This window comes from Pogoniulus pusillus, chromosome 31, assembly GCF_015220805.1.
Source record: "Pogoniulus pusillus isolate bPogPus1 chromosome 31, bPogPus1.pri, whole genome shotgun sequence".
Lineage (NCBI taxonomy): Eukaryota > Metazoa > Chordata > Aves > Piciformes > Lybiidae > Pogoniulus > Pogoniulus pusillus.
Genome location: NC_087294.1, coordinates 41,342 through 66,792, shown reverse-complemented (window position 1 = coordinate 66,792; position 25,451 = coordinate 41,342). Strand labels below are relative to the sequence as shown.

The 25,451-nt window shown below is 58.5% G+C and overlaps 1 protein-coding gene across 1 annotated transcript; it reads left to right on the top strand.

Moving 5' to 3' along the window:
• The first annotated feature begins 8,308 nt into the window (after nt 1-8,308).
• LOC135189130 (glutamate-rich protein 3-like) lies at nt 8,309-25,242 on the top strand. Its single transcript, XM_064169154.1, has 11 exons — nt 8,309-8,343; nt 8,907-8,975; nt 9,329-9,457; nt 10,364-10,504; nt 10,986-11,198; nt 12,482-12,662; nt 13,960-14,146; nt 15,213-17,138; nt 17,310-18,399; nt 18,589-18,648; nt 25,000-25,242. The coding sequence occupies exons 1-11, from the start codon at nt 8,317-8,319 to the stop codon at nt 25,240-25,242; spliced, it is 4,266 nt and encodes a 1,421-aa protein (XP_064025224.1). The 5' UTR covers nt 8,309-8,316.
• Nucleotides 25,243-25,451: the final 209 nt, after the last annotated feature.

Below are 25,451 nucleotides of genomic sequence, written 5' to 3'. Positions count from 1 at the left end.
GATGTGCTCTGGAGCTTCACCTTTCTCTAGTGCACTGTGGATGAGTGAGTGACAGATCACTGAGCTGTGCTTCCACCCCTGAGGCAAACAGTACCCAAAACAATCTTCTCTCCAAAACATTTTGGCTGCCTTCAAACTAGCACAGGCACACAGATTCTTCCCTGGGGAGGAAGAACTTGCAAGAGCAGGAGAAAAGAGAAGGAGATGAAATGATAACAGGAAGAGATGACAATTTTCCTGCAGAGCTGTTCTCTGTAGATGTTTATAGAGGCCTGGAGGTGTCTGGAGGTGTCTATAGAGCTCCGCAGGGGTCTGTAGGTCTCTGGAGGTGTCTATAGAGCCCCGCAGGGGTCTGGAGGTCTCTGGAGGTGTTTATAGAGCTCTGTAGGGGTCTGTAGACATTTGCAGGGGTCTGTGAAATGTTTGCAGGTCTCTGGGTGTGTCCTGCAGAAGCCTGCAGAGGTTTCAGTGCTCAGCAGGGGTCTGTAAGAGTCTCTGTGTGTCTGTAACGTCTCTTAGAGGTGTGCAGAGGTCTGTAGAGGTGTGCAGGGGTCTGGAAGGGTCTGTAGCAGGCTTGGATGCCTTTAGAGGTCTGTAGAGGCCTGTGTGGGTCTGTAGGGGCCTCTTAAAGCTCTGCTGACATCTGTATAGGCCTGTAGGGTTCTGCAAGGGTCTCTAGGGGTCTGTGTGTGTCTCCACTCTTTCTTCTCCTCTAGCAGCACTGTCGCAGCACCTTCTCCCTCTGCCCTCTCTCCTTCCATAGCCATCACACAATGGAGTTCCCCTGGACCTGCTCTGCTTTTCCACCCAGAACTTGCAGACAGGAGGCTGTCTGAGATGTTCAGAGCAGATGTGGCTGAGCACACAGCAGTGCAGGCATTTCACATGGTGACAGCCCCACCTCGGCTCTCGGCTGTGGCCGAACTGGCAGCAAGGCCAGAGGCAGGTACTGAATCCATGACAAGTGAGGCTCAGTCATTCCTTTTGTTAGACTCTGCTTTGAAGCTGATTCATCCTCACCACTGCTGCAGAGCTCTGGGGATGCCAGGGATGCTGCCACCTTCTTCTGAAGCACTCATTCCCATGCCGCAGCCCTTTGGAGGTCAGATGGGTTCCCCTCTCCCAGCCAATCCTGGCACCAAGGCCCTATCTTGGGGTAACATTTCCCAGCCCTGGTTTAATTCCTGCACTCGCCACTGCTCCTGCAGCTGGCACAGCCTCCACCCAATGTGTCAAATGCTCTACAGTCACCAAGAGATGCTTCATTTTCCCAGCCTGAGGCAGTTCAGTAAACTCCACTTGGATGGCCTGAAAGGGTCTCACGGATATGGAGCTACCCCCTACGGGGGCTTGCCTCACTGCTTCCTTATTGACCTCCTGGCAAGTTAGCCACTTGCTGGTTATTTGTCAGGTGGGTCCAAAGGTGCCACAACAGCCACAGTGCCTTAGAAAATGATCACAGAGTGCCCTGGTACCCAGTGGGTGTTTTGGTGTCACTGTCCCAGCATTTTCCTTGCTCTTGGCTTAGGTAATCACTGTCTGCTCAGTTATTTCCAGGGGTGCTCACCCTGATCCCTTTTGGATGAACTTCCCTGGGTACCACTGCAATTTCCTCTGGAAGCTTTATGCTTTCCAGGGGTTCTTTGATTAACCCTTCAGGAAGTAAACTCTTAGCCTTTGCATCTAACAAACCCCTTTCCTCTCAGCTCTCCCCAAAGGTATGGAGCACCCCGAAGGCAGATCTCAAGGACGGGTAGATTGTTCCCACTTTCCCAGATGCCAGTGCCAGAGCCTGATTCAGTGCATACAATTCACAGGTCTGTGCTGCTGGCCATGAAGGAGGAAGTTCACCACTGTCCATCACCTCCATGGCTTTTCCACTACTAACAGCATCTCCTGGCAGCCTCTTCCCATTAACACATCCTGACGACCCACCCACAAAACATTGCTCCCCTTCAGGCAGCTCCTGCTCTGACAGATCCTTTCTCTCCTACTTTGGCAGTCGCTCCTATTTCAGCAGTTGTGTTGCAGAGACTCTGTTGGTTCCCCGTATCAAACCTGGGCAGGGGTCAGACAGTGGCTGGGAGGGCACTCGAGGTCTGTGCCACCAATGAGAGCAGCTGCCTGCTTTACAGTGTTAGCACCAGTTAGCCTCTGTTCTGCTTGTTGGTTTAAAATGCTTTTAATGGCCTGAGGAGTGAACCCTTGCAGCTTTCCTCCTAGGGTCGGCTTCCTGCTGCCTTCCACTAACGCTGCAGTCCAGGCGCTGCTTGCACACAGCCAGGCCACCCCTTCGCTGCTGGATCCAATCAGCTGGGCAAACCAGCCACAGGTTGCTCTTTATGCCCCCAGGCTTGAGTTAATGCCCCATAAGCTGTTTCACTCTCTACACTGACAAGAAGTTGAAGTAGTTGGCTCAGAGAAGGGAGACTCAGTGCAGGTGCCCAAAGGAGGGACTCTCTTGCCTCATTAAGAGCTTCATCATCTCCCTTACGCCATTCAATTTCCTCCTCCCCAGCTCATGTCTCATCTCAGAAGGTTACATTTTTACTATGCTCATTTAGCCACGGCCTGCAACATCCCCAAAGCCCTAAGAGTTTCCTGACTTGTCTCTTGCTCTTGGCAGGAGGCACTGAGAGCATCCCCTGGACTCTGTCAGGGTCCGCTTCCCATTTCCCTCTCAGAACCATTGTCCTAAACACTTCAGTCTCTACAAACTGCAACTTCTTCTCTGATATCCTCAATCCTAGTCCAGCCAAGAGGTTCCAAAGATTGATCCTTGTGGTCCCAGCATGGCTCATGTTTGTCCCTGCAGTCAAGAGATGCTCCACAGGTTGTGTGACTGCCGTCCTGGTGGCTTTGGGAAAGGACAACAATCATTTTTCCAGGCTTTGTCTGAACCAGCTGGGAGACTCAGTGAATCCCTGTGGCAGCCTGCTCCACCTCAGCTGCTGTTTCCTGGGGGTCACTGGGTCTTGCCATTCAAATGCAAACATATCCCCACGCTCCTCAGCCAGAGGACAAGCCCCAGAGGCATCTTTTAGGTCAATAACACTGTCCCGTTTAGGATCAGGAGGGATATTAGCTAAGGGTGTGGATGCATTTGACACCACTGCAAACCCAGTCTTCCACCAGCCTCCCGAAGGTCCTGCGCCAGCCTCCAAGTCCTCTCACCTTTCTTTACAGGTAGCACAGGAGTATTGTGAGGAGACAGACAAGAGGCCAAAATTCCATGCTTAAGCAACTGATGCATGCCTGGCTTCAACCCCTCCCTACCCTCCTCAGAGACTGGCCATTGTTTGAGGAGGCAGAGGGCCCTGGGGATGAGGCAGAGGTCTCTGGAGAAGAGGAAGAGAACAGTGTGGAGAAGGCAGAAGGCCCTGGGAAGGAGGCAGAGGGCCCTGGAGAAGAGGAAGAGAGCAGTGTGGAGAAGGCAGAGGACCCTGTGGAGGAGGCCAAGGGCAGTGCAGAAGTGGCCAAGGGCAGTGTGCAAGAGGCAGAGGGCCCTGGGGAGGAGGCACAGGGCCCGGGGGAGGAGGCAGAGGTCTCTGGGTAGGAGGCAGAAGGCAATGTGGAGGAGGTAGAAGACTCTGTGGAGGAGACAGAGGACCTGGGGGAAGAGGCAGAGGGCAGTCTGGAGGAGGCAGAGGAGCCAGGGGAGGAGGCGGAGGAATTGGCAATCCCTGCCTGATAGATCACAGCCTGCACTAGGGAGAACCCAAATATCTCCTGCCCCTGTTCTCTCTTCATTTTCTGCTTTCACACTGCTAATGAGAGGGGCTCTGAGCCCTTCTCCTCCAGCCCCTGTCACACTTCTGCAGTCCTGACTCTCTCTCATCCCGCGGGAGCTCGGCTAACACAAGTGTGCTCTGCTCCTGTGCCCACTGACAATCCCATCTCCTCCTGGGCTCCCACGGGTAATGCCACCAAGGGCTGTGCACCATGGCTCTGCCCCAGGCGAAGGAGCCTCTGCCTGCCCTGCTGCTCTTCCTCAGACACCCTAAATCCCTTTCTCTGCTGAAACGTGCAGCTGCCCACAAGAGAAAGATCCCCAGAGCAGCAGCGAGGCAGTGCTGGCAGGGCAGGAGACAGGCAGCAGGTGGTGGTGGGTACCGGTGACAGGGGGGCTGACAGGGGGGTGGCGCAGGAGGCGATAATAGCAGCAGGACAGATTGGGCCTGGTGGGGCAGCAGTGGCAGAGGAGGCGTCAGCAGAAGGGAAGGTGGAGCAGGAGCAGGGTGCAGCACATCTCATGTCCCCACGGCACAGAGAGCTGCCCGGAGCCAGGTGCCCTGGGCAGGAACCAATGGCAGAAAGCTCCCCGAGCAGCCCTGCACATGGAGGTGAGGGAGTGGAGCTGGCCACAGGAGGTGAGGCACAGCTGTGCTCCTGGCACAGGGGCAGGGGTGGGCCGGGATGAGCTGCAGAGGGGCCTGAGCAGCTGGCAGTGAGAGCTGAGGGAGCAGCCAGGCCTCCGCCACACCGTGCGATGTTGGGGTACGGAGGCTGGCGAGAGGCGAGATCGGGGCACCTAGCAGCCAGAGCTGACAGCCCCTTAGTGCAGCCCCAAGCTAAGAACATATTGTCCTGGAGCTCTGCACCTGCAACAGATGCTTTTTTCCTTTCATCCTGCCACATTCCTAAAGGTGAGGATGCAAGCACAGCACTCCTGTGGGCACTGACTTTGTTGGAGAGTAGATGCACAGCAGCAAGGCTGGGGAGGGGCCTGGAGCACAGCCCTGCGAGGAGAGGCTGAGGGAGCTGGGGGCGTGCAGCCTGCAGCACAGGAGGCTGAGGGCAGAGCTGATTGCTGTCTGCAGCTGCCTGCAGGGAGGCTGTAGCCAGGTGGGGCTGGGCTCTGCTGCCAGGCAGCCAGCAGCAGAACAAGGGGACACAGTCTCAAGTTGTGGCAGGGGAGGTCTAGGCTGGCATTGGAATGGGCTGCCCGGGGAGGTGGTGGAGACACCGTACCTGGGCGGCAAAGCCTGGAATGGGGCACTCAGTGCCACGGTCTAGCTGATTGGGCAGGGCTGGGTGCTAGGTTGGGCTGGATGTGCTTGGAGGTCTCTTCTGACCTGGCTGATTCTATGGTTCTTCTTTTTATTTTGCTTTTTCTCCCCCTTCTTTTCCCTGTCCCCCCTTTTTTTCCCTTGCCTTTCCCCCCTTTTCTCCACTCTCCTCTCCCTTCCCCTGGGGCGCAGTAGCTCAGACACTTCGACCCTGCGGCCCCTCCTGCTGGGGCCACGCCAGACCCCGGGCTGCGAGCGCAGGAAGCCAGGCCCGGGCCAGAAAGCCGTGGGGCAGCCCCGGGCAGCCCCAGCTCTGTGCGGTCACTGCGGCTAGCGCCGTACCCTAGCGCCGTGTCCCAGCGCCGTGTCCCAGCGCCGTGTCCCAGCGCCGTGTCCCAGCGCCGTATCCCAGCGCCGTATCCCAGCGCCGTACCCTAGCGCCGTATCCCAGCGCCGTACCCTAGCGCCGTACCCTAGCGCCGTACCCTAGCGCCGCTCGGGGCCGTGTCCGTGCCGTGCCCGCGCTGTGCCGTGCCCGCGCTGTGCCGTGCCCGCGCTGTGCCGTGCCCGCTCTCGCTGCCGGCTCTTGGCTGTGCCTTTCGTGCCCCTTCTCGCCGCCGCCATGACCGGCCCGCAGCCGGGGTGAGTGCGGCGGCAGGGCAGGAGACGCCAGCAGGGCAGGAGACGCCAGCAGGAGCTGGGCTCCCGCGCCGGGCCCTTCCCCGCGGTGCCGCCGCCTCCCTGAGCTGCCCTGCGGGTCGGTGCCGGGGCGGGGGTGCTGGGTGGCACGGAGACCCCGAGGGGAGTCGTCGCCTGCGTGCCCGCAGTGCTCGCTCTACCCGGGTGGTAAAGAGTCCTCTGCTGCTGTCAGCTGCCAGGGCGGACACTGGGTTGGAAAGGGGGTCTGGAGAGTCATAGGCTCATGGAATGGTTTAGGTTGGAAGGGACCTCAAAGCTCAGCCGGTGCCAGCCCCCCCCATAGGCAGGGACACCTCCCACTAGAGCAGGTGGCACAAGGCCTCATCCAGCCTGGCCTGGAACGCCTGCAGGGAGGGAGCAGCCACAACCTCCCTGAGCAACTTCTTCCTAACGTCTAACTTAAAGCTCCCCCGTGCCAGTTTAAACCCATTCCTCCTCGTCCTGTCATTGCTAGACCTTGTCAATAGTCCCTCCCCAGCCCTCCTGTAGCCCCCTTCAGATACTGGAAGGCACTGCAAGGTCTCCTGGCAGCCTTCTCTTCTCCAGGCTGCAGAGCCCCAACTCTCTCAGTCTGTCCTCAGGGCAGAGCTGCCACAGCCCTCTGAGCATCTTGGTGGCCTCCTCTGGACTGGCTCCAGCAGTTCCATGTCCTGCTTGTGTTGGGGCTCCAGAACTGCACGCAGGACTGCAGGTGGGGTGTGAGGAGAGCAGAGTAAAGGGGCAGCATCCCCTCCCTTGCCCTGCTGGCCACGCTGCTCTTGCTGCAGCCCAGCACAGAAGTTGCTGTAGTGCCAGCAGGACTGGTAAGGGCCAGAGCAATTGGGTAAAACTGAAGTTGCTGTTGCTAGGCCACCCACCAGATGAGTGTGAAAGCCCAGAGAACGTCCCCAGGCTCCGTGGTGTTTGGGATTTCTGCTTTGTTGCTCATTGCTCTTTCTTGCCCGGAGTACTTCTGTGTGTGGGAGCTCAGCTGCGCTGTAGAGCTTTCCCTTCAGCTCTGAGCAGGTGGCGTGGGCCATGTGGTGGGTCTGTGCTGTAGAGCAGGGGCTCTGGAGACACCTGAGGGCATCTCCCTCTTCAGTGAGGGGAGGCTACCTCCAAGAAGTGGCCGTGGAGCTGCCCCTGTGCCTGCTGGGCTCAAGCAGGCCTGCGACTCCAAATGCTGTGTGGCAGTCTCCCAGCATCTGAAGGGGGCTCCAGGGGAGCTGGAGGAGGACTTTGGCCAAAGGCATGGGGTGACAGGGTGAGGGGTGATGGCTTTCAGGCTGGAGGGAGCTGGATTTAGGTTAGGCAGGAGGGAGAAATTCTTGCCCACAAGGCTGGTAAGGCAGTGGAGCAGGTTGCCCGGAGAAGCTGTGGAGGCTCCAAGCCTGGAAGTGCTCCAAGCCAGGTTGGATGAAGCCTTGAGCAAGAGGGTCTAGTGGAAGGCATCCCTGCTGATGGCAGGGGAGGTTTGGAACTAGATGAGCTCTAAGGTCCCTGAAGCCAAGGCAGTGCAGTATCCTGTGACTGTGTGTGAGAGTGACCTGCTGAAGGTCAGAGCTCACACCTGAGGAGGCTGTGGTGGGAGCTGAGTGCCTCAGGGCTGAGCTCTGCTGGAGCCTGTGCCTTGGTGGTGGCAGCTGCTCGATGTACATCTCATGTACAAGCTGTGATCTCTGGCAGCAATCTTCTGGAGGCCATCAGCTTCCAGCTGCGCATCATCTGGTGGGCATTTCTCTGGCAGAGTGCTGGGAGTGACCCATCGAGGCTGTCGGGGAGGTCTCTGTAAGGGAAGCTGTGATGATTTGTCTGCCAAGGGCTTCTGTGCATCTGCAGCGCTTCTCTTTCAGGTTTGCTCCCAGCTACAACAGCCTCACAGACAAGCACCTGGCTGGCTATTTCAGAAACACCAGGGTCAGACGGCAGCTGCAGAGATCAGGACTGGTGAGACTGAGGAGTTGCCTGTTTCAGAGGGTTTCTTTGAGTAGTGCCCAAGCCGTGCAGCCAGGCCTGGCTTTGTCTTTGGGGGCTGCTGGTGGATGCTGAGGGCACTCTAGAAGTGATGTGCTTACGCTCAGTTTGGACTCCATGCACCACAGCTCTTCTGCTGATGCTTCCACTGCATCCCCTGCAGTGCAACAATCGTCCTGCTTAGCTGCATCGAGGTGGGGCCAGTGGCTGATGTGGGCGGGTGCTGTATGTGTTGGAGAGCTGTGGCTGAGCCCTGAGCTTCTCGGGGGGCAGGTGCAGTCAGTGGTTCCATGCTGCACAGCCAGAGCGAGGCCAATCCACCTAGAGCTGATGTCCAGGCAGCAGATGACATCTGAGGGAGAGGCTGTGATAAATTCAGAGTGGGTTTGTGGTTTGCTCCATATTTCTCTTTGCTTGTTGGAGGTTGCCTCTGCAGGACCTTTCAGTCTGTAAATGCACAGCCTGGTGCTGGCTCTCAGAGGGGTTTCAGACTGTGCCCTGGGGGCACCTTTGAGCCTCCAGGTTATTTCCATAGCTTCCCTCGTGTTGCTGGCAGATCTCAAGGAGTGGAAGGATCATCTCTGAGAAGGAGTACCAGAGAAATGAAATCAGGAAGAACTACCTGCGACACCTGGAGGAGTGCCTGGTTCGTGCCATGCTCCAGAAGGTCCTCGACTTGCAGGTATGTGCTCAGCAGTGATGGCCAAGCCTCTTCCGAGGCTTCCCTGCTGACAGCCAGTGTCTGTTAGCTCCTAGCAGACTGTCCTATGTAGCTGTGCCCTCACTTGCCCTGAAGGGCTCTCCCCTGCTGGGAATCATAGCACGGCTTGGCTTGGAAGTGGCCTTAAAGGGCCACATGCTGTCCTGAATCCATTCCTGCTCCTTGGTAGCCATCAGCTTATGGGCTGATGTTCACAGGGTTGGTTGGCTTCAGAAACATCTCATCAGAAGCAGATAGTTTGAAGTGGGTTCTAAATCCTGTCCCACTACACACTTTGGGCACATCCCCAGAACGGAGCTGGTCTCTGCCCCTGCACACATACTCAGCTCTTCCCTTGCCACGTTGATGGGCACAGAGCTGATGCCAGAGGGGTTGCATCAATCCTGGTTTCATCAGAGGCTCAGTGAGGGTAACAGGCAGAGAGCAGCAGGTGAGCGAGAGGCAGGACAGGGGCAAGTGTTGTGTCATTCAGTGGCACCTCCTGAGGTCTGCTGCTGAGCCTTCTCTTTCCCTTCCACTGGTAGCATCGGCAGCAGGTGGAGAAGAGGAAGCTGGGAAATTCTGTGAGGATGGAGAAGTGGGAGAAAATCAAGGTAAGGCCTGAGTGCTCCTGAGTGGTGATGGGAGCTGGCAGGTGTGCCCTGTGCCATTTGACAGGGGCTTATTGAGAGACCTTCAGCCGAGCCAAGAATGAGGAGACCCACAAAAAGAGGCATTGGAGTCGAATCCTGGGGAGCTCAGCAGCTGGAGAGGGCTGCAGGGCAATGAGTCCAAGGTTGGGCACAAGTCTTCTGCCTCATCCCTCTCTCATTCTGCCTCTGATCTCCTCTCCTTCCTCAACCAGCTGTTCCATTGGGTCCATGCAGTGAAGGGCAGAGAGGAGGCAAGCTGCAGTGTTGCTGTGAGAGGCTCTAGTAGCTGACAGACACCATTTGTGCTCTTTCAGATGGAAGGCTCCAGGTGGTTAGTGGAAGCTGCCAGCCCTGCCTGTGTCCCACGGCCACCGCTGCGTGCCAGAAACCTCCCTGAGCTGCAGCTTGCAGTGCTTGGAGGAGCTGCTGCTCAGTCCCACCTGGTGAGTGATGCTGCACGAGCTGTAGTGTGAGCACGCATTGCTGCAGGTGTGCCGGTGCTGCTTGGCCTGCAGCACCCACTGAGGGACTGGGAGAGGCCTAGGAGAGAGCTGAGGAGGGACTTTTTACAAGGGCTTTTGGTGACAGGCTGAGGGGCAGTGGCTTTGAGCTGGAAGAGGAAAGGCTTAGACTGGAGGTGAGGAAGAAACTCTGCAGCGAGGGTGCTGAGACGCTGAACAGCTTGCCCAGGTCAGGCTGGTGTCAGCACCTGGAGTGCTGTCAGTGTCAGCTGTGGCTTTAGGCAAGCTTACAGGTGCAGCAGAACTCTGAAAGCCGTGGAGGTCTTGCAGGAGAGCAAACAGAGCTGCAGGGGTGCAGTGAGAGCAAAGCTTATTGCAGAAGGCCATGCTCTGGAGCTCTGCTTAGCAGCCTCTTGGCTGTCTGCAGAGAAGGGATGTTAATGGAGCCTTGAAGTCATAGAATGAGAGAATGCCAGGGGCTGGGAGGGACCTCAAAAGCTCATCTGGTGCAGCCCCCTGCCAGAGCAGGATCACCCCGAGCAGATGGCACAGGAACGCATGCAGACGGCTCCTGAGCACCTCCAGAGAGGGAGACTCCACAACCTCCCTGGGCAGCCTGTTCCGGTGCTCCGTCAGCCTGCCAGGGGAAAAATTCTTCCTCAGCTTCACGTGGAACCTCCTCTGCCTCGACTTCCACCTTCTGCCCCTTGTCCTGTCCCTGGGCATCACTGAGAAGAGGCTGGCTCCAGCCTCCTGGCACTCAGCCCTTACATATTTGTAGAGAGGAATGAGGTCCCCCCTTAGTCTCCTCTCCATGTTCGGGGCGGTGGCTCTGCACTGGAAGCTGTGCCCTGAGTTTCTGCAGCTGTTTTCTCTTCCCTTTCCCAGGCCTCCCGTCGACTGAGCACAACTCCCGTGAATGGCCAGCAGCCGCTCTGCCTCCCGCCCCTTGGCAACTGTGCAGCGGCAGGGGCTGCACCCAGGACCCGCGGCTCTAAAGAGGAACGCTGTGCACGTGGGCACGAGGAGGTTGTGACCGTGGGGGTGGGGCCACGTTTCGTTCTGCGAGGGCAACGTTAGGGCAGCTCTGTGGCACTGCTTCAGTGCTGCGGCTGCCAGAGCTGTGTGCTGCAGGCACTCCTTGCACACGGTTACCAGCTCTGGCTCTCCTTTGTCACCTGCTATTAGTTTCCAAGCCATTGTCTCACTGCTCTCACGCCCCCTTCTGGATCACACGCAGCAGAAATGCGGTGACTTGCCTCGGAGGGTGCAACACCTCTCTGCTGGCAGCTTTTTCTCCCTCCCCGGAGATTGGCTGCAATGCAGGCAGGGAGGGAGCCCCCCAGGCAATGCCGAGAGCTCAGAACTGTTTGGCACAGCCAGGTGAAAGCATTGCTCTAGAAGTGTGTGTGTGCTGCTCAGGGTGGAGAGCAGCCACAGCGGGGCTAGGCCGCCGTGCCCGGGAGCAGGTTTGGCCAAGCCTATGTAACCTGTTACACTGTTTCTGCAGGGGCAGAGGATGGGCCCGAGGCTTGTGAAGGCGAAGGAGAACGTGAGCGGCAGACCTGCGTGTCACATCCCTCTGCTCGGCCGTTACGGGATGCCAGTGCCACCTCCTCACCCGCCACCGGAGCCCAAAAGCGAAGCTGCCAGGAGCAACGGGATGCCCAGCTGGAGACGCCTTCGTCCCATGGCAGCCCCGAACGGGCAGCTGCCAGCAGGGGTAAATTCTCTCTGTCTCTGCTGCCTGCAGGGTCACAGAGTCACAGAATCATTTGGCTTGCAAAAGACCTTTGAGATGGTCCAGTCCAAGCCTGCTCTAACTCTGCCAAGCTGCTGCTAAGCCACGGCCCTGAGCAGCACTTCCCTGCCCCGGGGGAGCACCTGCAGAGATGGGGATTCAGCTGGGGAGAAAAATGCTGCTTAAAGAAGCAGCTCCACAGGGACTGAGCTCAAACCTTCCCTTGTGGTCAGTCTGGGCCTGTCTCTGAGCCTCTCTAGTCTCAGGGCTCCCAGGTGACCTTCTTGTGGCCCTTCAGTATCTGTGATTCTGTTCTACGAGATGCCTCCAGGGTACGACAGCTTTCTCTGCCACGCTGCATCTGCAGCCAGTTTGGGCTCCTGTGCAGGAAATGACAGGGTGCCAGGAGCCTCTGGCTCACTAAACATGGTGCCTGCCCTTTGGGCAGTTGCATGCAGTGGAGTTTCAAATGGCCAGATGTTAAAATTGAGCCACCCAAACCTTAGAGATAAGTTGAAGGAGTTTTATTTTGGCAAGCCAGGAGCAGTGCTGGGTGCAGGCAGTTTATCTCCACAGCTGCGCACTGCACACATGCAGCTGCAGGGTTTTTATTCCCCGCTCACACACACACTCACAGAGCAGTGTAATCCAGATTTTATCATTGCCCAAAACGGTTGCAGTTTTTCCTGGAACTGTTGCGCATGCCTGCTAATCCTCCTGGGGTTCTCTCTGGTGGTCGTGAGGCTGAAGTAACGAGTCTTCCTCAGGTGTCTTTGTGACTCAGCTATTTGCATCTTCACAGTCGCCTGCTTTACGGTCTCTTATCTACCGTGCTCATGGTGGTTTCTGTTATCGTTCATCCCTAGCCTTGCTTAGAGAGCTCTGGCACACCCCTGTTTTGTTCATGTCCCCTATTCACAGGGGGCTATCTCTTCACAGCGCTTTCTGTTATCGCTCGTAGATTCCCACGTCTCCAGCTTAGTTAGCTCCAACACACCCTGCTCTGCCATTCGCACAGTGACAGATTCTCATTTTCTCATACTCTTATATTCTGCTTTGCCATTCTTTTATTGACATGGGAACCATTTTTCACACAAAGCCATTTCTTGCCCTTCTGCATGTGACAAAACACTTTCCAGTCTGAGCAGTTCAGTGGCCGCCTTCAAAGACAGGAAGCCTGAAGTGTGTGCTCAGCCACCAGCTTCGTGTGCAGCTGTTGTGGGAGCTGCAGGCTGAATGCCCTTGCTGTGTGCTTGCTGCTGCAGGAGCCTGGAGGGCTGCACAAGCCCTCTGTGCACAGCAACGTGCTCGTGACCATGGTCTTCCTGGGCAAGCCTCTGCACTTGGCTCACGGTGACAGCAGCTTCAGGGACAAGATCCAAGTCTACCAGCAGCACTGTGGAGGAGAAAACCTTTGTGTGTACAAAGGCCTGCTGCTGGAAGGAGGTGAGCGTGGTCAAAGAGCTCCTCCTGATTCTGTTCACGTCTTTGTCCTTTGGCTAAAATGTGGCATCCCAATGGTTTCAGCTGAGCTCAGTCAAGGTGTGCTGAGGCAGGGCATTTCTGTACCATCTGCCTCCACACTCAGGCTGCCTGTACTGTTCCAAGGCTGAGGGGAGGTTCCAGGGAGTGCTGCAGGTGAGGGCAGCAGGGATTTAGAGAGGTGATTGAACCAAACTCTGTGACTTAGATCAGTTTTGCACAGAGGAGTTTGGCCAATGAAGCGAACTGCGTAAGGGGAGTGCAGCCCAGTCCCCGCAGCGTGGAGCTGGGCAGCAGCCTCAGTGCCCTCCAGGCCTGGATGCAGAGCAGGCTGACATAGCTGCAGGAGCAGCATCTCTCAGCTGCTCAGTGAGTGTGAGCAGATTAGTGCAGGCCCAGAGCCACCAGTGTGGCTGTGCTGACCTGGAGCCTGGCCGCAGCTGTGAGGTGCTGCCCTGAGGAAGGGCTGTGCCCCACTGCAGGAGCTCTGTCCTGGGGCTGCACTGCTCCATGCAGAGCCACAGCAGGAGGAGGAGAAGGACAGAATGGAAGGGGCTGGAAGGGATCTCTGGAGCCCAGCGAGTCCAACCCCCCTGCACTAGGACAGGGCGCACAGGGACCCATCCAGATGGCTCTGGACAGTCTCCAGAGAAGGAGACTCCACAGCACCTCTGGACAGCCTGCTCCAGGGCTCCAGCACCTTCACACCAAAGCTTTTCCTCATGTGGAGGTGGAACCTCCTGGCTTCCAGTTTGTGTCCATTGGCCTCGTCCTGGCACAGGACAGCGCTGTAAAGAGCCTGGCCCCTTCTTCTTGACACCCACCCTGCAAAGATCTGTGACAGTAGTGAGATCCCCTCTCAGGCTGCTCTTGTCCAGGCTAAAGAGCCCCAGGTCTCCCAGCCTTTGCTCCTCAGCTGTAAGGCAGGTGGCAGAGTGACATCTCTTTGGAGGAAAACAGCTGAGGGCTGGGTGCCAGGTGGCTGGGGCAAATCTCTTTGTAGTGGTCAGCAGCAATAAGACAAGGGAGAGCAGCTACAAACTGGAGCAGAGGTTTCACCTCACCATGAGGAGGAGCTTCCTTACAGTGAGCGTGACAGAGCCCTGGAGCAGGCTGCCCAGAGAGGTTGTGGAGTCTCCTTCTCTGGAGGCTTTGCAGCCCCAGCTGGGTGCGCTCCTGTGTGAGCTACCCTCGGGGACCCTGCCTGGGCCAAACTGAGTAGAAGCTTTCCCTCTGAAGCCTTTCCCTCCTGCACCTACAGAGAGCTTTCAGCTGACCTCCAGGAGGCACCGTGGCTTCCCCTTCAGCCTCACCTTCTATCTCAACGGGCTGCAAGTGGACAGGCTGAGCTGCTGCTGCGAGTTCCAGCTGCAGAGGCGTTCCCGGCTGGGGGGCAGGCGGGGATCCTTTGGCTTTGTCCACGTGGAGGGAGCATCTCCTTGCCACAGGTATGGTCCCAAGGACTCAGCAGCCCACCTGTGAGAGACTTAATCCCTTGTTTGCCCTGATTTCACCTTTTGGCACCCCCCAGCTCTGTGGCACCTGCTCTGTTTCTCAGCACTTTCTGGACTGTGCAGAGCTGAGCCTGGCTCTCAGAGGCCCACAAGAGAGCTGGTGAAGGCTGTGGGGAGCAGGGCTGCTGAGGAGCAGCTGAGGGACCTGGGCTTGCTTAGCCTGCAGGAGAGGAGGCTGAGAGGAGGCCTCTTTGCTCTCTACAAGAGGCTGGACTGAGCTGGGGGTTGGTCTCTTTTCCCTAGAGGACAAGAGGAAGTGGCCCCAAATTGTGTCAGGGGAGGTTTAGGTTGGGCATGAGGGACAATTTCTTTGCTGCAAGAGTGGTCAGGCACTGGGACAGAAATTCTGCTCTACTCTCCCCTAGTTTGTCTCCTCCAATCTAAGACAAGGAGGTAGCGGCTGTAGAATTGGCAGTGGCCAAATATCAGCTCCTGGGTGGGCTCTAGAAGGCTCTGAAGTGGAGTTTCTGAATGGACAGAGTCACCAGAGATGGGTTCATATCTGCCTGAGCCAGCCCCACTGTCTGTCTGCCTTCCCCCTCTCTCTGGTTGCTGCCTGTGTGTGCCTGTCTCTGGCCAGCCCTAGCAGCCTGAGGTGGTCACTGGCAAGCATCTCCGCTGGCCACATTCTCCCTGTCAGGGAGAGGTCTTCTGCCAGGGCTGGCAGAGAGGCTGCCACTCCTTTTGATGCCAGAGCAGCCTGCAGAGGAGGGACACCTGATCACTTTGGTTTGCACCTGTCTCTGCTCCCACTGTCACCGTTCAGCAGGGGCAGTGCTGTTCTTCCTGGGGGAAGAAGTGCAGCTGTGGCAGTGCAGCTCTCGAGGGTGCCAGGGTGCTCCTCCGAGTGAGTTGCCCTCAGCCAGCTGGGGGGCTGAGGGCCAGTGCAGAGGCAGGAGCCTGTTTGCAGTGCTGCTGCTGAGCTGAAGAGCTGCCTGGCTCTACTGCCTTTCACAGCAGGGCAAAGGTGGCACTTGCCATTCTCCTTCTTCTTTCACAGGTGCACGGTGGCAAAGCACGTGGGCAAAAAGCCATCCCCTGCCAGGAAGAGAGAGGAGAAGCCCGAGGCAGAGCCTGTGGCTTCCTGGGGAGATGGAGTGCAGAGGGAGCCAAGTCAAGAGGCTGAAGCAAGGGGAGCGGAGCCTGCTGCGGGAGTGGCCCCTGGGGGGCAGATGGAGGGGACAGAGAGCGAGGCAGCATGGGGAGAGCAGGCACCTGGGGCAGAGGAAGTGGCAGGGGCACAGCTGGGCAGGGAGGTGGCTGCAGCCATGCCTGAGGGGAAAGAGCTGCACGGGGAGGTGGCTGAGGCAGGAGAGGCTGCGCAGGAGACTCTGGGAGTGAGAGGGCCTGCAGGGAAGAAGATGGTGGGTGAGATGGTGTCTGAGGCAGAGGGCCCAGTGGAGGAGAAGGACCCTGTGGAGAAGGCAGAGAGCCTGGTGGAGGAGGCAGAAGACACTGTGGAGGAGGCAGAGAGCCTGGTGGAGGAGGAGGCAGAGAGCCTGGTGGAGGAGGCAGAAGACACTGTGGAGGAGGCAGAGAGCCTGGTGGAGGAGGAGGCAGAGAGCCTGGTGGAGGAGGAGGCAGAAGACCTGGTGGTGGAGGCAGAGGACACTGTGGAGGAGGCAGAGAGCCTGGTGGAGGAGGCAGAGGACACTGTGGAGGAGGCAGAGAGCCTGGTGGAGGAGGAGGCAGAAGACCTGGTGGTGGAGGAGGCAGAGGACAATGTGGTGGAGGAGGCAGAAGACCTGGTGGTGGAGGAGGCAGAGGACAATGTGGAAGAAGCAGAGAGCTCTGGAGACGAGGCAGAGAGCCTGCTGGAGGAAGCAGAGAGCCTCATGGAAGAGGCAGAGGACACTGTGGAGGAGGCAGAGAGCCTGGTGGAGGAGGAGGCAGAAGACCTGGTGGTGGAGGAGGCAGAGGACACTGTGGAGGAGGCAGAGAGCCTGGTGGAGGAGGAGGCAGAAGACCTGGTGGTGGAGGAGGCAGAGGACAATGTGGAAGAAGCAGAGAGCTCTGGAGATGAGGCAGAGAGCCTGCTGGAGGAAGCAGAGAGCCTCATGGAAGAGGCGGAGAACACTGTGGAGGAGGCAGAGGACAATGTGGAGGAAGTAGAGAGCCTGGTGGAGGAAGCAGAGAGCCTCATGGAAGAGTCAGAGGACGCTGGAAAGGAAGCAATGGGCCCTGATGAGGAGACAGAGGGCCCTGAGAGGGAGGAGGTAGAGAGGCTCATGGATGAGACAGAGCTTGGTGGAGGAGGCAGGGAGCCTGATGGAGGAGGTAGAGGACCCTTTGAAGAATGCAGAGGACTCGGAGCAAGAGGCAGAGGACTCGGAGCAAGAGGCAGAGGGCTCTGGGGAGGAGGCAGAGGGCCCTGGGGAGGAGGCAGAGGGCCCAGAGGAGGAGGCAGAGGGCCCTCAGGTGGAGGCAGAGGGCCCAGAGGAAGAGGCTGCAGGCAGTGTGAAGAAGACAGAGGGCCCTGTGAGGAGCCAGAGGGACTTGGGGAGAAGGCAGAGGGACTTGGGGAGAAGGCAGAGGGTCCTGTGGAGGAGGCAGAGGAGCATGGGCAGGAGGCAGAGGGGCCTGGGGAGGAGGAGGCAGAAGACCTTGTGGTGGAGGAGGCAGAGGAGCATGGGGAGGAGGCAGAGGAGCATGGGGAGGATGCAGAGGATCCGGGGGAAGAGGCAGAGGGCCCTAGAAGGGAGGCAGAGGGACCTGAGGAGGAGGAGGCAGAGGGTACTACTGTGGAGGAGTCAAAGGACCCTTTGAAGGAGGCAGAGTGCAGTGTGGAGAAGGTAGAGAGCCCTGCGGAGGAGACAAAGGGCCCCGTCAGGGAGCCAGAGGGCCATGGGAAGGAGGCAAAGAGCAGTGTGGAGGAGACAGAGGGCCCAGTGGAGGAGGCAGAGTGCTGTGGGGAGGAGGCAGAGGGAGGTGGGGATGAGGCTGAGGATGCTGGGGACGAGGCTGAGGGTGGTGGGGAGGAGGCAGAGGGCGCTGGGGATGAGGCTGAGGGTGCTGGGGAGGAGGCAGAGGGCGCTGGGGAGGAGGAGGCAGAAGACCTTGTGGTGGAGGAGGCAGAGGAGCATGGGGAGGAGGCAGAGGAGCATGGGCAGGAGGCAGAGGGCCCTGGGGAGAAGGCAGAGGAACATGGGGAGGAGGCAGAGGAGCATGGGCAGGAGGCAGAGGAGCATGGGGAGGAGGCAGAGGAGCATGGGCAGGAGGCAGAGGGCCCTGGGGAGGAGGCAGAGGAACATGGGGAGGAGGCAGAGGAACATGGGCAGGAGGCAGAGGAGCATGGGGAGGAGGCAGAGGAACATGGGGAGGAGGCAGAGGAGCATGGGGAGGAGGCAGAGGAGCATGGGGAGAAGGGAGACGACCTGGTGCAGAAGGCAGAAGAGCCTGGGGACGAGGCAGAGGGCCCTGGGGAGGAGACAGAAGGCCCTGTTAGGGAGCCAGAGGAGCATGGGGATGAGGCAGAGGGCCCTGGGGAGGAGGCAGAGGGCCCTGGGGAGGAGGCAGAGGGCTTTGAGGAGAAGGCAGAGTGCAATGGGGAGGAGGCAGAGGAGCCAGGGGAGGAGGCAGAGGGCACCGTGGATGAGACAAAGAGCTTGGTGGAGGAGGCAGGGAGCCCAGTGGAGGAGGTAGAGGACCCTTTGAAGGAGGCTGAGTGCAATGTGGAGGAGGCAGAGGAGCTGGGGGAAGAGGCAGAGGGTCTGGTAGAGGAGGCAGAGGAGGTGGTAGAAGAGGCAGAGTGCAGTGTAGAGGAGGCAGAGAGCCCAGAGGAGGAGGCAGAGGGGCCTGGGGGGAACGTAGAGAGCTCGGTGGTGGAGGAAGAGGACCCTTTGAAGGAGGCAGAGTGCAGTGTGCAGGAGGCAGAGGGCCCTGGGGAGGATGCAGAGGATCCGGGGGAAGAGGCAGAGGGCCCTAGAAGGGAGGCAGAGGGACCTGAGGAGGAGGAGGCAGAGGGTACTGTGGAGGAGTCAAAGGACCCTTTGAAGGAGGCAGAGTGCAGTGTGGAGAAGGTAGAGAGCCCTGTGGAGGAGACAAAGGGCCCCATCAGGGAGCCAGAGGGCCATGGGGAGGAGGCAAAGAGCAGTGTGGAGGAGACAGAGGGCCCAGTGGAGGAGGCAGAGTGCTGTGGGGAGGAGGCAGAGGGAGGTGGGGATGAGGCTGAGGATGCTGGGGACGAGGCTGAGGGTGGTGGGGAGGAGGCAGAGGGTGCTGGGGATGAGGCTGAGGGTGCTGGGGAGGAGGCAGAGGGCCCTGGGGAGGAGGAGGCAGAAGACCTTGTGGTGGAGGAGGCAGAGGAGCATGGGCAGGAGGCAGAGGGCCCTGGGGAGGAGGCAGAGGGCCCTGGGGAGGAGACAGAGGAGCATGGGGAGGAGGCAGAGGAGCATGGGGAGGAGGCAGAGGAGCATGGGCAGAAGGCAGAGGAGCATGGGGAGGAGGCAGAGGAACATGGGCAGGAGGCAGAGGAGCATGGGGAGGAGGCAGATGAGCATGGGGAGGAGGCAGAGGAGCATGGGGAGGAGGCAGAGGAATATGGGGAGAAGGGAGACGACCTGGTGCAGAAGGCAGAAGAGCCTGGGGACGAGGCAGAGGACCCTGGCAAGGAGGCAGAGGGCCCTGGGGAGGAGACAGAAGGCCCTGTTAGGGAGCCAGAGGAGCATGGGGATGAGGCAGAGGGCCCAGGGAAGGAGGCAGAGGGCCCTAAGGAGGAGGCACAGAGCAGTGTGGAGGAGACAGAGGGCCCAGTGGAGGAGGCAGAGTGCTGTGGGGAGGAGGCAGAGGTAGGTGGGGATGAGGCTGAGGGTGGTGGGGAGGAGGAGGCAGAGGGCGCTGGGGACGAGGCTGAGGGCGCTGGGGACGAGGCTGAGGGTGGTGGGGAGGAGGAGGCAGAGGGCACTGGGGAGGAGGCAGAGGGCGCTGGGGACGAGGCTGAGGGCGGTGGGGACGAGGCTGAGGGCGGTGGGGACGAGGCTGAGGGTGGTGGGGAGGAGGAGGCAGAGGGCCCTGGGGACGAGGCTGAGGGTGCTGGGGACGAGGCTGAGGGTGGTGGGGAGGAGGAGGCAGAGGGCCCTGGGGACGAGGCTGAGGGCGCTGGGGACGAGGCTGAGTTCTTACTAAGTTCACCTCAATAAAGTTTGTCGTTCTGCACTAACAGGATGTGATGGTTTGGGTGCTGCCTGCCCCCCCACTTAAGAAATTCCCCCAGCCTAGGCTCAGCCCATCTGGGAATCAGAGAAGTGAAGCTTTATATTCACAGCTCAGCACAGCAGACAAGCAGACACTGACAGTATTTACAGCTGCAGACAGAAACAGGCAAGGTAAAAGTACTACAGAAACACAGCAGCCCTGCCAGAAAGCAGAGTCCCCAGGAGGGGCTCCCAACCCCCTTCCACCTCCTTCCCAGCCCTCTGCTTACCCCAGCCTTTGCCTTACGTTCAAGGTGAGTGTGGAGAGTCGGCCAGGGGGGTTAGGCAGCAGCAGGCTCAGTCACACAGAGGTAGGTCAGAGAGAGAGAAGTGCAGCCCAAAGCCAGAGAGCAAAACTGCCTTACCTGTGTTTGTGTTCCTGTCCTTGTGCTGCCTCTGGCTCTGAGCAGTCCCCGTTCATGGTCAGGATGCTTTTCCTCCTCTTAGTTTCTCTCTGGCCCTTTTTGTTGAACCTGATCTCCTGCTGGATGGTCTGAAAGGTGCTGTGGGAGCTGCCTGCTCCCTTGGGCCAGGCTTTGCCAAGCTGCCATTGCTGCATTGAGCCCAACACATCTCTGTGGCCTCTCTTGCAGCCCCAGTCTCTGGAGGTGTCTATAGAGCTCCGCAGGGGTCTGTAGGTCTCTGGAGGTGTCTATAGAGCCCCGCAGGGGTCTGGAGGTCTCTGGAGGTGTTTATAGAGCTCTGTAGGGGTCTGTAGACATTTGCAGGGGTCTGTGAAATGTTTGCAGGTCTCTGGAGGTGTTTATAGAGCTCTGTAGGGGTCTGTAGACATTTGCAGGGGTCTGTGAAATGTTTGCAGGTCTCTGGGTGTGTCCTGCAGAAGCCTGCAGAGGTTTCAGTGCTCAGCAGGGGTCTGTAAGAGTCTCTGTGTGTCTGTAACGTCTCTTAGAGGTGTGCAGAGGTCTGTAGAGGTGTGCAGGGGTCTGGAAGGGTCTGTAGCAGGTTTGGATGCCTTTAGAGGTCTGTAGAGGCCTGTGTGGGTCTGTAGGGGCCTCTTAAAGCTCTGCTGACATCTGTATAGGCCTGTAGGGTTCTGCAAGGGTCTCTAGGGGTCTGTGTGTGTCTCCACTCTTTCTTCTCCTCTAGCAGCACTGTCGCAGCACCTTCTCCCTCTGCCCTCTCTCCTTCCATAGCCATCACACAATGGAGTTCCCCTGGACCTGCTCTGCTTTTCCACCCAGAACTTGCAGACAGGAGGCTGTCTGAGATGTTCAGAGCAGATGTGGCTGAGCACACAGCAGTGCAGGCATTTCACATGGTGACAGCCCCACCTCGGCTCTCGGCTGTGGCCGAACTGGCAGCAAGGCCAGAGGCAGGTACTGAATCCATGACAAGTGAGGCTCAGTCATTCCTTTTGTTAGACTCTGCTTTGAAGCTGATTCATCCTCACCACTGCTGCAGAGCTCTGGGGATGCCAGGGATGCTGCTACCTTCTTCTGAAGCGCTCATTCCCATGCCGCAGTCCTTTGGAGGTCAGATGGGTTCCCCTCTCCCAGCCAATCCTGGCACCAAGGCCCTATCTTGGGGTAACATTTCCCAGCCCTGGTTTAATTCCTGCACTCGCCACTGCTCCTGCAGCTGGCACAGCCTCCACCCAATGTGTCAAATGCTCTACAGTCACCAAGAGATGCTTCATTTTCCCAGCCTGAGGCAGTTCAGTAAACTCCACTTGGATGGCCTGAAAGGGTCTCAGGGATATGGAGCTACCCCCTATGGGGGCTTGCCTCACTGCTTCCTTATTGACCTCCTGGCAAGTTAGCCACTTGCTGGTTATTTGTCAGGTGGGTCCAAAGGTGCCACAACAGCCACAGTGCCTTAGAAAATGATCACAGAGTGCCCTGGTACCCAGTGGGTGTTTTGGTGTCACTGTCCCAGCATTTTCCTTGCTCTTGGCTTAGGTAATCACTGTCTGCTCAGTTATTTCCAGGGGTGCTCACCCTGATCCCTTTTGGATGAACTTCCCTGGGTACCACTGCAATTTCCTCTGGAAGCTTTATGCTTTCCAGGGGTTCTTTGATTAACCCTTCAGGAAGTAAACTCTTAGCCTTTGCATCTAACAAACCCCTTTCCTCTCAGCTCTCCCCAAAGGTATGGAGCACCCCGAAGGCAGATCTCAAGGACGGGTAGATTGTTCCCACTTTCCCAGATGCCAGTGCCAGAGCCTGATTCAGTGCATACAATTCACAGGTCTGTGCTGCTGGCCATGAAGGAGGAAGTTCACCACTGTCCATCACCTCCATGGCTTTTCCACTACTAACAGCATCTCCTGGCAGCCTCTTCCCATTAACACATCCTGACGACCCACCCACAAAACATTGCTCCCCTTCAGGCAGCTCCTGCTCTGACAGATCCTTTCTCTCCTACTTTGGCAGTCGCTCCTATTTCAGCAGTTGTGTTGCAGAGACTCTGTTGGTTCCCCGTATCAAACCTGGGCAGGGGTCAGACAGTGGCTGGGAGGGCACTCGAGGTCTGTGCCACCAATGAGAGCAGCTGCCTGCTTTACAGTGTTAGCACCAGTTAGCCTCTGTTCTGCTTGTTGGTTTAAAATGCTTTTAATGGCCTGAGGAGTGAACCCTTGCAGCTTTCCTCCTAGGGTCGGCTTCCTGCTGCCTTCCACTAACGCTGCAGTCCAGGCGCTGCTTGCACACAGCCAGGCCACCCCTTCGCTGCTGGATCCAATCAGCTGGGCAAACCAGCCACAGGTTGCTCTTTATGCCCCCAGGCTTGAGTTAATGCCCCATAAGCTGTTTCACTCTCTACACTGACAAGAAGTTGAAGTGGTTGGCTCAGAGAAGGGAGACTCAGTGCAGGTGCCCAAAGGAGGGACTCTCTTACCTCATTAAGAGCTTCATCATCTCCCTTACGCCATTCAATTTCCTCCTCCCCAGCTCATGTCTCATCTCAGAAGGTTACATTTTTACTATGCTCATTTAGCCACGGCCTGCAACATCCCCAAAGCCCTAAGAGTTTCCTGACTTGTCTCTTGCTCTTGGCAGGAGGCACTGAGAGCATCCCCTGGACTCTGTCAGGGTCCGCTTCCCATTTCCCTCTCAGAACCATTGTCCTAAACACTTCAGTCTCTACAAACTGCAACTTCTTCTCTGATATCCTCAATCCTAGTCCAGCCAAGAGGTTCCAAAGATTGATCCTTGTGGTCCCAGCATGGCTCATGTTTGTCCCTGCAGTCAAGAGATGCTCCACAGGTTGTGTGACTGCCGTCCTGGTGGCTTTGGGAAAGGACAACAATCATTTTTCCAGGCTTTGTCTGAACCAGCTGGGAGACTCAGTGAATCCCTGTGGCAGCCTGCTCCACCTCAGCTGCTGTTTCCTGGGGGTCACTGGGTCTTGCCATTCAAATGCAAACATATCCCCACGCTCCTCAGCCAGAGGACAAGCCCCAGAGGCATCTTTTAGGTCAATAACACTGTCCCGTTTAGGATCAGGAGGGATATTAGCTAAGGGTGTGGATGCATTTGACACCACTGCAAACCCAGTCTTCCACCAGCCTCCCGAAGGTCCTGCGCCAGCCTCCAAGTCCTCTCACCTTTCTTTACAGGTAGCACAGGAGTATTGTGAGGAGACAGACAAGAGGCCAAAATTCCATGCTTAAGCAACTGATGCATGCCTGGCTTCAACCCCTCCCTACCCTCCTCAGAGACTGGCCATTGTTTGAGGAGGCAGAGGGCCCTGGGGATGAGGCAGAGGTCTCTGGAGAAGAGGAAGAGAACAGTGTGGAGAAGGCAGAAGGCCCTGGGAAGGAGGCAGAGGGCCCTGGAGAAGAGGAAGAGAGCAGTGTGGAGAAGGCAGAGGACCCTGTGGAGGAGGCCAAGGGCAGTGCAGAAGTGGCCAAGGGCAGTGTGCAAGAGGCAGAGGGCCCTGGGGAGGAGGCACAGGGCCCGGGGGAGGAGGCAGAGGTCTCTGGGTAGGAGGCAGAAGGCAATGTGGAGGAGGTAGAAGACTCTGTGGAGGAGACAGAGGACCTGGGGGAAGAGGCAGAGGGCAGTCTGGAGGAGGCAGAGGAGCCAGGGGAGGAGGCGGAGGAATTGGCAATCCCTGCCTGATAGATCACAGCCTGCACTAGGGAGAACCCAAATATCTCCTGCCCCTGTTCTCTCTTCATTTTCTGCTTTCACACTGCTAATGAGAGGGGCTCTGAGCCCTTCTCCTCCAGCCCCTGTCACACTTCTGCAGTCCTGACTCTCTCTCATCCCGCGGGAGCTCGGCTAACACAAGTGTGCTCTGCTCCTGTGCCCACTGACAATCCCATCTCCTCCTGGGCTCCCACGGGTAATGCCACCAAGGGCTGTGCACCATGGCTCTGCCCCAGGCGAAGGAGCCTCTGCCTGCCCTGCTGCTCTTCCTCAGACACCCTAAATCCCTTTCTCTGCTGAAACGTGCAGCTGCCCACAAGAGAAAGATCCCCAGAGCAGCAGCGAGGCAGTGCTGGCAGGGCAGGAGACAGGCAGCAGGTGGTGGTGGGTACCGGTGACAGGGGGGCTGACAGGGGGGTGGCGCAGGAGGCGATAATAGCAGCAGGACAGATTGGGCCTGGTGGGGCAGCAGTGGCAGAGGAGGCGTCAGCAGAAGGGAAGGTGGAGCAGGAGCAGGGTGCAGCACATCTCATGTCCCCACGGCACAGAGAGCTGCCCGGAGCCAGGTGCCCTGGGCAGGAACCAATGGCAGAAAGCTCCCCGAGCAGCCCTGCACATGGAGGTGAGGGAGTGGAGCTGGCCACAGGAGGTGAGGCACAGCTGTGCTCCTGGCACAGGGGCAGGGGTGGGCCGGGATGAGCTGCAGAGGGGCCTGAGCAGCTGGCAGTGAGAGCTGAGGGAGCAGCCAGGCCTCCGCCACACCGTGCGATGTTGGGGTACGGAGGCTGGCGAGAGGCGAGATCGGGGCACCTAGCAGCCAGAGCTGACAGCCCCTTAGTGCAGCCCCAAGCTAAGAACATATTGTCCTGGAGCTCTGCACCTGCAACAGATGCTTTTTTCCTTTCATCCTGCCACATTCCTAAAGGTGAGGATGCAAGCACAGCACTCCTGTGGGCACTGACTTTGTTGGAGAGTAGATGCACAGCAGCAAGGCTGGGGAGGGGCCTGGAGCACAGCCCTGCGAGGAGAGGCTGAGGGAGCTGGGGGCGTGCAGCCTGCAGCACAGGAGGCTGAGGGCAGAGCTGATTGCTGTCTGCAGCTGCCTGCAGGGAGGCTGTAGCCAGGTGGGGCTGGGCTCTGCTGCCAGGCAGCCAGCAGCAGAACAAGGGGACACAGTCTCAAGTTGTGGCAGGGGAGGTCTAGGCTGGCATTGGAATGGGCTGCCCGGGGAGGTGGTGGAGACACCGTACCTGGGCGGCAAAGCCTGGAATGGGGCACTCAGTGCCACGGTCTAGCTGATTGGGCAGGGCTGGGTGCTAGGTTGGGCTGGATGTGCTTGGAGGTCTCTTCTGACCTGGCTGATTCTATGGTTCTTCTTTTTATTTTGCTTTTTCTCCCCCTTCTTTTCCCTGTCCCCCCTTTTTTTCCCTTGCCTTTCCCCCCTTTTCTCCACTCTCCTCTCCCTTCCCCTGGGGCGCAGTAGCTCAGACACTTCGACCCTGCGGCCCCTCCTGCTGGGGCCACGCCAGACCCCGGGCTGCGAGCGCAGGAAGCCAGGCCCGGGCCAGAAAGCCGTGGGGCAGCCCCGGGCAGCCCCAGCTCTGTGCGGTCACTGCGGCTAGCGCCGTACCCTAGCGCCGTGTCCCAGCGCCGTGTCCCAGCGCCGTGTCCCAGCGCCGTGTCCCAGCGCCGTATCCCAGCGCCGTATCCCAGCGCCGTACCCTAGCGCCGTATCCCAGCGCCGTACCCTAGCGCCGTACCCTAGCGCCGTACCCTAGCGCCGCTCGGGGCCGTGTCCGTGCCGTGCCCGCGCTGTGCCGTGCCCGCGCTGTGCCGTGCCCGCGCTGTGCCGTGCCCGCTCTCGCTGCCGGCTCTTGGCTGTGCCTTTCGTGCCCCTTCTCGCCGCCGCCATGACCGGCCCGCAGCCGGGGTGAG